Raw genomic sequence first — 12,142 nt, 5'->3', positions numbered from 1 at the left:
TGTGTGTGTGTGTGTGTGTGTGTGTGCGTGCGTGCGTATGTGTGTGTCTGTGTGTGTGTGTGTGTGCGTGTGTGCGTGCGTATGTGTGTGTGTGTGTGTCTCTGTCTCTCAGGCACTGTCTGTCGGGCGCGGGGCTGTCGGCCGGTGGATCTCCTCACACTCCCGCCGCTGATGGAGACGAGAACGCTCTCTCTCCCGAGGCCTGCTACGAGTGTAAGATCAACGGTTATCCGAAGAAGGGCCGCAAACGCAGGAACGCCAACGAAACCGAGGAGCTTCAGGTAATCCAGCGCTCACTGAGCTCTTATAACCTTTAAAACCACAGATTGTAAACATCTAAATGTGTAAATGCATAACTATCTTATCCTAACTAACCAAAACTCAAGACAAATACATTGATGCAGAAAATTCAGATGTGAATGAACTTTAAACCCCAAAGAGGTGCATTACATGAGTGACACACAGCAGTGGTGTGAAATCGTGTATGATGTCCATTCACTCTTTCTGCTGCTCAAATTCACAGAAATTATCAAATCAGAGCTCACAACAACACAGACACATTCTGAAGATGAGAGAACTGTTCAGAGCGTAGTGCTGGGAACTTGTGGATTCAACTCCCGCGAACGCGTAGCCTAATCAGATTTAAACCTTGAATGCAATGTAAGATAAAAGCATCTGCCAAATGCATGAATGATAATGCCAAATATACATTTTTAAAATTGTGGTTTATCATTTAACAGTTGTTCAGTGTGTAGGAGTAGAATGATCTGACACAGTTTGTGTTTCTTGACCTGGTGAAAATTAAATAAATAAAACTATATGAATTTAATTTTAATATAATTACCCAGCATTAATTAATTATATTAATGTCATTATAAAATATTATTCATATAATAACATAATGATCTAACTCTAATTGCAATCAGAATGCTAAAAAAATTAAATCCATATAAATTAAAATCCAGATGTAAACTGAAATCATATTTATTTTTCCCCATCAGAAAACTTTTTTGGAAGAACATACAGTTTTTAAAATGTCTGGAATCACAAAATAATCAGCACTCCCAGTTTTCAGTCCATAACGAAGTTTAAAATCAAGCAGCTTTGTTATAATTACTGCAGAAATAATAAAAATATCTTCTTTAGAGTATTGTGTTGGAAGCTGGAAGCTGAAATATATTACTCATTACTAGTTACTTCTTTCAAAAGTAATATTATTACTTATTACTTTCTGACAACAGTAATTAGTTACACTACTAGTTACATCACATTGGATCGCAGTCAGAAGCTATATATATATATATATAAATTCACTGTAAACCACGGCTTCACGGGGCTTACTGCTTTTATAAAACGGTTATTCCATATACGTAGTAAGGTTTCACAAAATAAAACAGAGCAAATAAAGTGTAATGATATTAATAAAAACAGTATTCTTCCACCAAACAATGTAGCTCCTCAGAAACAGTTGTGGTTGCTACAAAGTGGTTGCCGAGCAACAGACAAACGTAAACAAAGGTGTTTGTTACTTTGTAGAGTCATTTACAACAGCTTCGAACGCGGCTCAGCCAATCAGAATCAAGCACCGGAACTATCCGTTTTATAAAGTAACATTTAAGTTAAAGTGTTGTATTAGTAATTGTCATGTGTATAGCTTGAAGCTAATTATAGCTATAATTTCTCTTGTTATATCCGTACACGATTATATTCCATGATGTATTTTATCAAAATAAATCATATAGGTTCATAAGAATGAAATGTTTCATTCTCTAAAAAGATTTTATACAATTTATATCAGGATCAGAGTAAAGTAATGCCACGACTTACACATCAGTGTTCAGATCATCTGTTCTCCTGACAAAATCAATGTAGGCTAATTGCAATATTAAGTTAAGTTTAAGTTAACAACTTTATTAATCCCACAAGGGGCAATTCAAGTAGGGTAGTAGCATCACACAACTTAATACAAACATAAGATATTACCTAGACAATACAAATAAATAAATAAATAAAAAACACAACCCAACATGCTTCATAATAAATTCCATACAACAAAAAAAAACAAAAAAAACAAAACAAAACTAAGACTTTGAATTGTAAAAACGTATAGCCTCTGGAACAAAAGTGAATTTATATCTATTAGATGAACATTTAATGCTTCTGAATCTTCTTCCAGAGGGCAATACCTCAAAGTAAAGCTTCAAGGGGTGAGAGTCATCTCCCGTAATACTAAGAGTTTTCCGTAACATTTGTTGCTCGTAGAATTCTGCTAGACTCCGCAAAGGCACACCAATAATTTTTGAGCAAGTCCTAACTAAGGTCTGCAAACGATTCTTATTCCTAAGAGAGAGTGAAGAGTACCAGCATAAAAAAGAAAAACTCAACACACTCTCAATAAAAGTAGTATAAAAAGTTACTATCCATTTCCATCCGCTGATTGTAAGCTTTTTCATATTCCAAGCTTCCCTGCTGCACTGGGACTTCATGTGTCTGTGCAAGTTGTGAAAATTATGAAAATAAATCTAGGAATTATTGCATTGTTGGACTTTAAATCAGTCATCGAAGTAACAAGCTGTTTTATGGATAGTAACTGTAATATAATTACTGTGTGTGTGTGTGCAGAACGATCTGGACTGGGTCAGTCTGGCCAGTGTAGACGTGGATGATACGCTGCAGCTGCGTCTGAACATCAGCACACTGAAGAGCAAAGACCACATCATCGACTTCGTGCCGGCGCTGTCCACGCTCGCTAACCACGTGCGCTACGCTATCGACTACAGCAACGACGACGGTCTGTTCCGCATGAACCAGAAGGACGGCGTCAGCTACCTGCACATATCCAAGAAGAGAGCTCTCCAGCCGGGAGCGTATTATTTACGAATCCGCAGCGTGCCGCAGACCGGCAGCCCAGAGCGGCCCGACACAGACTACCTCAGCGGGCAGCGAGGAGACGCTCTGCACATCAGCGTCCAGATCGTCCTGCACTGACGGACACTCGGACAGACCGCAGCAGCCGCGCCCAAAGAGCAGCACGCACCGCATCATACGCTCGCATTACACATCACTGGGGTTGGGTATCGTTTGATTCCAATTCCAATTCTGCTCACCGATTCCCAGTTTCGATTCCAACGTGGTTAAAAAAATCAAGTCAAACATTTCGCTGCCTTGCAGTTATAAGGTTCTGTCTGCATTCTGAGCAGTTTTGAGATACTGAGATTCAAAGATGTTGCGTTCCACAGACTTCCATATTTTCTTTATAAAGGCTCAACATGTACACAGCTTACAAAAGAAACATCACATAATGTAAAGAAGCCGTGGTTTACAGTGAATTGATAACAGCTTCGCGTCGTACCTAACAACGCCCCTTAGCTGTTATAAATTCACTGTAAACCACAGCTTCACGAGGCTTATTGCGTTAAAATAACATATGAGATGGTGTGATGAGATCAGTTAGTCTACATATCCAATCACATGATCTGTAGGGGCAAAGTCACATGACTTATTTGTTGCACATTAAAGAATTTATTGGGTAAACGTGTTTCCATTGTAGTTAACGTGCATGTCTTCTTTTTTGAATAAAAACGATCCTCCTCAATCGAGTTTTTAAAATGTTGCACATTTTATGCGCATCTTGGCATTTCCATCCAGTGTTTTATGCAATATTCCAAAATTTGCATGAAAATGTGGACGGAAACGTGTTGTTTTTTACGTCATGTGTTCATTTTGCATCTCCAGTAAGTGTATCTTGATTTAAACACGTTTAGATATTTGCACTGGAAACCAAGACAGAAATACTGAGGGAGAGATTCATTTTTTGCAGTGCATGCAACACTTATGAGTTCAAGACTTTCTGCTCTGATTCCAGACCTTTTTAAGCCCTCAGATTGTGTAAGAGCGAACGCAGACCTTTGTAAGACCCGCGGAAACCCTGTCCATGTAATTTAAGTGTGTATACTGTAACCGTGTCACCTTTTTACTCGCGAACGCATTTGTAAACTAGAGGACCCCTGGAGCGGAGGGGTTTGTAATGGTGCTTCTTATAATGACCAACTACTAGTAAACTGTGTTTCTGTGACTCGATCCATATGCACTGATCCACACACAGCTGTGGCCTCCAGCGATGAGAGTCTGTACGACCACGTTCTGTTCTGTCTTCACACTCGTGAGGGGGTTAGATGTACATTCACAATAAAAACATATTTTTGGTTGTACGGGCGACTCGAGCGCTGGCCTTCTTTCAGAGCGGCCTCCGAACTCCATCGGCTCTCAGAAGCACTCGTTCTCGCTCGGTTCCTCGTGGAAAAATAACAAATAATTCCAGAGTTTATAACTGAGCAGCTGACCATGTTGGCGTCGTATCGTGATAATAATACTGCTGCGTTACATGCATTGGCAATAGGGTTGCCAAGGGGTGGAAAATTTCCAAAAATGTCTGGAATATTTCCAAAATTGACAAAATTTTCCACCTTTTTTAACCCTAATTGGTAATACAGTGGTATTCTCAAAACCCTGTAAAGCCTGACATATCGAGTAATACTCAATTATAGTCATAATAGTAATTTAAAAAAAATGGAACGGTTGATTAGACAAAATATATTACAAGAAAGTTTGTTTTTTTATGAGTATCACATGATCCATCAGGCTTCTGCGGCTCATATAGTGAGAAGATGAAGCAAGAACAGCTCAATTTTATTCAGAGACTCAAACTGAGCAAAAATATGAATTTGCCGCAGATGCTGATATTATATGATGAAATTCTGCTGCTTGTAAATCACAGATCTTTATAACAGTACAGCAGTGGCGCAAAAATTTTGCCGAAATCATTCTGTAAAAATCTTTAATAAACGTTAATAATCAAAAGCGTAGTTGTTAAAAAAAAATGTATTTAACGGCTTTTAGCATTTTTAATGAGCACAAAAATATATTTATTATAAACTGAGTACATATCAACTGCTCAGCCTTCGGCGCATTGCTGTTACTTGACCAAAATGAATAGAGGAGGGAAACGTCTGGGGCGCAGAACAGATGAAGGGGAAAAGAAAAACAATGCATGAAAATGAGGACAGCAGTGTCCAAGTGAACTGAGAGAAATAGGTAAGCTTATCCTATTCTCTTTTTTTCTTCTTCATTGTGAGTCATGAAGTCATTAAAAATTTGTTGCCTAAGAGGGCTACGTGATTCATATCAGTTCATTTCTGTATCTATTGGTCAAAAAAATTAAATAAAACATGTTTGTGAATGGGCATTTGAGAGAAACTGAGAAGATTGTAAACTAGGATACAAACTAGCCACCTTTCGCTGAAAATTCCTGCTTTAAAAATTCTAAATAGTCCATTTGTGTGATTCAAGTAGATCCGATGAGTTGAAAACTCTTACTACTTCTCACATCAATATAAAACGATGCTGAGTTTTGAGATTTTTAAATGTTATAATAGTGGTTTTATAATGTCTAAATATAAATCTAAAAGCAAAACATGTGAAAAGAAGTATATTACGGAGTGGAAATGAGACAATGAATGATCCTCTGCCATCTAGTGGTCATAGTGGGAATATCATGAGGTTGATTTTAATAGCATTTGATTTTCTACCAGTTGAAATCTTGGCAAAAATCTTCAACTTAGCATGGCAAATTTTCCATGAATTATCTCTATAAGTAAAGATGAAAAAATGCAAATGTTCTTTAAAGTGAACTTTACGTGCGGTGTTCATTTTATATAAAAATAACTGAGGCAAATGAATTGCAAACTGTGCAGTTGTCTAAATATCAGTGAATATCAAGTTGATCTAAATATCAGTGTTCTCTATATCTCCACTATTATGCCTTAGTAAGATGAGATTGAAATGATTCAAACATATAATGCAATATGAGGTAAATGTATTTTGTGGATGTTATTTCCATAAATATATCACTCAGCACAGTACTACAGTGTTATCATCTGATATCACCATTGTACTTTATAGTAAGGGTAAAAAAAACAAATATCTAAAGTATTTGACCTGAACAAAAAACACAATCTAGCTGTAAGTCTGTGAATGATGCAATGATCAAACGTGCCACCAATTAAAACTTATATTTGAGATTTTTTTTGTCCTCTAGCGCCCCCCAAGCGGCTCCTAAACGACATTCGCTTACACTTTTCAATTAGGTTTTTTAACCCTTGTGCTGCTGGAAGACTTTAGTTGTGTGTTCCTGGTCAAAAACTAGATCTCGCATGCCATATCACCAAATATTGGATTCAATCTTTTTTTATTAGCTTGTTTTCTTTCAATCAGCACAGGTTGTTTCTTGACTGAGGTTGTTTTCAAAACTGATTGATTAAAGGCCACATTGATCGGAGTTTATGCAACTCCGTTTAAGTGAAAAAAATGAGGCTGCAATCAGTCTGTTAAAACAACACTAAACCTGTGCTAATTGAAAGAAAACAAGTTGATTAGACAGAGTCCAATATTTGGTATTAATTATAGCCTAACAAAAAACTTATTGATCGGAGTTTATGCAACTCCGTTTAAGTGAAAAAAATGAGGCTGCAATCAGTCTGTTAAAACAACACTAAACCTGTGCTAATTGAAAGAAAACAAGTTCATTAGACAGAGTCCAATATTTGGTATTAATTATAGCCTAACAAAAAACAAAGCATTTTTTGTAGAATGGTCATTTTTGAAGGAGAACACCAAAATCCCCCAAAAGTACAAAAATTATCCAAATTGTTTGAGGGAAGTCGTTATATCCCGTGTGAGCACAGCAAGGCTTTGTGCAAGAAAAAGAAAATCCTCTCCAGGTCAAAATGACCAGAGCACAACATGAGAGTTATAAGACAAAAACCCTGCTCTACATTTGAGACGATGTGCAAAATTAAGTGGGGAATAAAATAAAAGCACAAATAATAGTACAAGATTACAATATAGATGTAGAAAAATCGGGTTAGTAGATTGCAAATAAAAGCAGAATGATCAAAACTGTGTGAAATGTAATAAAGTCATCGGAGAAAAAAAAACAACCTTCTGACATTTGTGCATGTTTTGCATAAAGAACTGTTTATTTCACTGAGAGACAATGTCATTAAGTGAGAAATTAATTAAACTGCTCTCCTTGAAATGAACATTTTACACCATTTAACTATAAATGTTATTAACATTTTAATGTTTACAACATCAACATTTAACACAGTAACAGTTTCAGTTGGTGCCGGTGGAGCCGAAGCCTCCCGCTCCTCTCTCCGTCTCATCCAGCGTCTGAAACCAGAAAACATGACGCAAATACAGCAGACTGCGGAGTCATACGAGTGAAGCATGCATGTTAACCACAGCAGCGTGTACCTGTAACTCCTGCAGCTCCGGGTAACAGATTCTCTCACAGATCAGCTGAGCGATGCGGTCGCCTTTCTTCACTGTGTTGGAAAAACATGCGTGTTGTCATTTAGAGCAGTATTTTTGTCTTTTCCAGTGTTGTTGTTTTTTTTGGTTCAGTTTCTTAGAAAACAAGACATCATGTGTGACCCTGCAGCACAAACGCAGCACAGGTATATTTGTAGCAATAGCCAACAATACACTGTATGGGTCAAAATTATAAATTTCTCTTTTATGCCAAAAATCATTAGGATATTAAGTAAAGATCATGTTCCATGAAGATATTTTGTACATTTCCTACCATAAATATATCAGAACTTAATTTTTGATTAGTAATATGCATTGCTAAGAACTTAATTTGGACAACTTTAAAGATGATTTTCTCAATATTTAGATTTTTTTGCACCCTCAGATTCCAGATTTTCAAATATTGTCCGATCCTAACAAACCATACATCAATGGAAAGATTATTTATTCAGCTTTCAGATGATGTATTAATCTCAATTTCATAAAAATGACCCTTATGACTGGTTTTGTGCTCCAGGGTCACATATGTTCAGTTTGCATCTCGGGTAAATGCGTCTTTAAGGATGTTTAGATATTCGTTCTGAAAAAGGAGTTAAAAACAGGAAGGTTCAGGTTTTGCAGTGCATGCAACATTTAATGTCACGACTTCATGAATGCAAGACTTTCTGCTCCGATTCAAGAGCTTTTTAGGTTATAATTAATTAGCTGTAGCTGCGGTCTCACCTTCAAACGGCTCTTTGTTGAAGTTGAAGAGCACGACTCCCAGATTCCCCCTGTAGTCCTCATCGACCACGCCAGCTGTAGACACACCACACATGTGAGATCACAGCAAAGCATCACATTCTCATGTCATTGCTGAATGTGATTCACGAGCGACGTACCGCCAACATCGATGAAGTGCTTCACGGCGAGACCCGAGCGAGGAGCTGCAACACAAGAGAGTTCATGAAGAAACACACAGCTTCTGGACTGACTTCTGTAGCTCTCGCTCACCGACTCGGCCGTAGTGTCCGTGTGGAACCGCGATCTGGATGTCCGTCTTCACCAGAGCTTTGTCCATTGGCCCGATGCTGTAGTCATACGCACTGAAACACACACAAGGTTCTGCTGGTCAAATACACTGAAGCAGCAGTGAACACAGAATTAAGAAAATGCAAAAGAGAAGCATGCATGCATGCGCAGAACACTAATCCATTTATCAAGTGCACTGAAGCAGCAGTGAATCCTGGAATTTAAAGACTTCTGCAGGTCCGAGCATAAAAACGCGGAATTAAGAGGGAAAAAATCAATGCAAGAGAGAAATATAATCATAAGCAGTGCAGCATGCATGTGCACAACACTAACGTTATCCAATCACAAAATGCACAAAAGCAGCAGAAAATACTAGAATTACAAGCTTATAAAAAGAGCATAAAAACGCGGAATTTAGAGGAAAAATAAATGCAAGAGAGAAAAGTGCATGAATCTAACCACGTGCAGAGCAGCACGCATGCGCAGAACAACACTCATCACAGTTCATCAAATGCAGTAAAGCAGCAGTAAATACTGCCGGTAAAGATGTTTTCTACAGGTTAAAACATTAAAAATACAGAAATAAGAAAAAAACAGTATTAAGAGGGGTTAAACACCGCAGACGGGAATTCCGCATGAATCTAAACGTGCAGAACACAGAGAAACTGTTCATCTGCCAGCAGCTGCGGCTCGAGTCTCACCTGTACAGGTCGAATCCCGCGGCTCGGTTCGACCCTCGGCTCGGTGTCGTGGCGTTTTCTGTCAGCTTGGCGAATCTGAGCACCTTCGGGTCTTCGAGTCCGTCCACCGCGTCACTCTTGCGTCTCTTCTGCGGAGACACCGCTTCTGTAACTCCAGAGCAGGGCATCTTACTGACGAGCGAGCGCGCTTGAGGAGAAGCACCACAGAGACACAGTTATGCGTGACTGACTGACTGACTGGATAAACAAAGCGCGCCAAATGCTTGATTTTGAATGGCCCTGCGGCGGGAAACGCTCTGAGTGGTGGGTGCTGCTCGGTGTTGCCAAGTCCGCCGTTTTCCCGCGGCATTGGGCTACTTTACTGTTGCCGCGACCCCAAAAACTTGATATTTAACACACACAAAAAACGCTAATTTTACCCGAATTTACTGGGAACCCTCTCGAAACGCGATTGGGCTAGGTTTGGTCTATTTTGAGTAGCAATTGGGCGGATTTTGTTGTGAAAACCTGGCAACCCTGGTGCTGCGTGAACGTCAAAAAGAGTATGTTTAATCTAAATATGGAATTTATTAAAAACTAAATTAGTCTAGGGATGGCTCTTATTTTATTTTCGATCTGATACTGATATTTTCAAGCCCAGTGTCGTCCATATCGATACCTTAAACTGATCTTTGAAGTTATTAAAAGAATATAACCAGTAATTATACTCACTTAATATTAGATTTTAAAGCCATGTTTTTTAACATTTCATAGGTCTTTTTTTTGTTTTGTTTACACTGTCAGAAATAAAATATACTATAATTGTATTTTAGCCCTTTACTGGTGCAGTAACCTCAAAGGTGCAACTACCCCTAAAAGGGAGCATATTTGTACCATACAAGTGTGCATGCTTTAAGGGTAGACAAGTTACAAAGGTGTTACAGAAGTACTCAAATATATTATTATTATTATTACTACCATGGTAAATTTGTGGTTACTGCAGTTTTACTACAAATGCTGTGGTAAACTGTGGTTACTGTAATAAAACCAGGGTTAATGTTTGTAAAAGGCTGTCTGTGATTGGCTGGTTCAGTCTTTCAGCATTTGCGTGTGTTCCGATGAGCAGAAATAGTTCTATACAACACAATTATTCGCTAATATAGTCTATTTTTCCACTTGGAAGCTTATTTTATGCACCAAATTTCTTGATCAATAAATAAAATTAATGGTTAAAAAAATGCACTTAGAATCGATATTTTTATGCGATGATCCCGCCCATCCCAAGTCGTCGTTATTAAACTAGTAATCGGGAGAAACCGGAAGTAGTCATTGTTTATCAATATAGCAGACATACACTTGATGTACTACATTCATTGCCTTCTCCGTGTCAATGCAAGTTAGAAGTGATATCACATTTTTATTCTGTTATTCATAACATAGCCTGCACGTTATGAATGAGGAGTTAAATGTGATCCAGAAGTGAAGTGTAGCGGCTGTGAGATCACGGAGCGTCGCGCTGCTGTCCGTTATTAACGGTTATTTCGCGTTATTGTCGTGTTGTTATAGAGCTGCTGACCTCCAGCGCCGCGTCCGACACCAAATCCGTTTAAACCGCGAACAGCAGCCACAGAAACGCGCCAAACCAGCATCTTCAACGGTAAGTTATTCCGCCATATTTGTTGTTGTTGTGTGCATTCTGGGAGTTGTAGTTTTTTTGTGCTGTGTAGTTCTCGGAGGTTGTCTAACGGTCAATCTGTTTGAACTCACCGTCCATCGCGTATTTGTGTGAGAAACAACGAAGCGGAATCATGTGAACGTTAAACGGCGCATTCTGAGGGAAAAACTCGTCACGATGGCGGCGTCAGCGTTAAATACTCAGGTGAAATTAATTATGATAATTAATCACGTTGATCTGAAGAACATCCGCCTGCTAAACACCTGTTATCCGGCGAATATTCGTACAAACGGTTCACAGCTCGTTTGGAATTGTGTTGTTGTTCTTGGTTTGAATCAACCGTTAAAAAATACCGCGGTATTACCGACAGTTTCCTTCAAAATACTATTACTGCTTTAAATCACAATCAATTATTTAATCAGAAATATCACATTCAGTGATTAGGCAATCATAACGGCCGTTAGTGAATATATTTACAAAAGTATCACTATACTTGACAAAAATAAGATACTTTAATTGATCACTGAATAAATTGACACTAAAATGCTTTTGTTTACACACAGATCTATTGTTTGTCCAGTAGAGGGCAGTATAGAGTCACAGTGGATACTAGCATACTGTGCAGTGTACACTGAATATTGTCTTCATTACAGTATGCAACAGTGATGTTAAATCATGCTATTTATACCTCATTATGTTGCATGTTGAATTCAGTCAGTGGCTTTGATTCAGAATGATTCATGTTATTTTAGGTAAAAATGACTTTTGGTGGTTTTTGATGAATAGAAAGTTTTTAAAAACTCTAAATTTCTTTGAAATCGAAATCAACATTATAAATGTATTTTCTGTCACTTTTGATAAATTTTATGCATATATTTAAAAAAAAAATCATATTTCCCCCGTACTTTTGAATGGTAGTGTATCACAGTTTTCACAAATACAGCAGGCAGCGAAAGCAGTTTTCAGCATCGATAATAAGAAAAGTTTTTTTTGGCAGTCTGATCAAATAATAAATATAGATCATTGGTTCATTCTTCATATACAATATGCCTTATCATATGCTAAATTCAGTGAATGGCTTTTTATTTTAATTATAAAATAATTATACATTTTTTATATTTTTATATTATTCTTTTTATTATCTGTGTCCTGTCCTGTCACTGTCGTTCTGTTACACTGTGGAAGCTTCTGTCACTAAAACAAATTCCTCGTATGTGTAAACATACCTGGCAATAAAGCTCATTCTGATTCTGATTTTGCATTTTTAATGTTTGTGTAAAAATGTCTGATCAAATAAGTCAGATATACTGTAGATGGATTCATTTTTCATGTACAATATACATGAGTGGTATGCTGTTGAACACGGCCTGTGTGTGTGTGTGTGTGTGTGTGTGTGTGTGTG

At 37.8% G+C, this 12,142-nt stretch overlaps 1 protein-coding gene and 1 pseudogene across 1 annotated transcript in view; one reads left to right on the top strand and one right to left on the bottom strand.

Moving 5' to 3' along the window:
* LOC107698881 (fibrillin-1-like) overlaps positions 1 to 3,306 on the top strand; it is an 86,604-nt gene extending 83,298 nt beyond the window's left edge. The window contains 2 exon segments of the mRNA XM_016500015.1: positions 51 to 281; positions 2,623 to 3,306. Coding sequence (XP_016355501.1) covers positions 51 to 281; positions 2,623 to 2,988 — 597 coding nt within the window. The 3' untranslated portion in view covers positions 2,989 to 3,306.
* A 4,006-nt stretch (positions 3,307 to 7,312) lies between these two features.
* LOC107698880 (solute carrier family 12 member 1-like) overlaps positions 7,313 to 12,142 on the bottom strand; it is a 22,504-nt pseudogene continuing 17,674 nt past the window's right edge.

Source organism: Sinocyclocheilus anshuiensis, unplaced genomic scaffold (assembly GCF_001515605.1).
Source record: "Sinocyclocheilus anshuiensis isolate Anshui unplaced genomic scaffold, SAMN03320099.WGS_v1.1 scaffold146, whole genome shotgun sequence".
NCBI lineage: Eukaryota > Metazoa > Chordata > Actinopteri > Cypriniformes > Cyprinidae > Sinocyclocheilus > Sinocyclocheilus anshuiensis.
The sequence above is the reverse complement of the archived record's forward strand: the minus strand, read 5'-3'. Positions and strand labels throughout refer to the sequence as shown.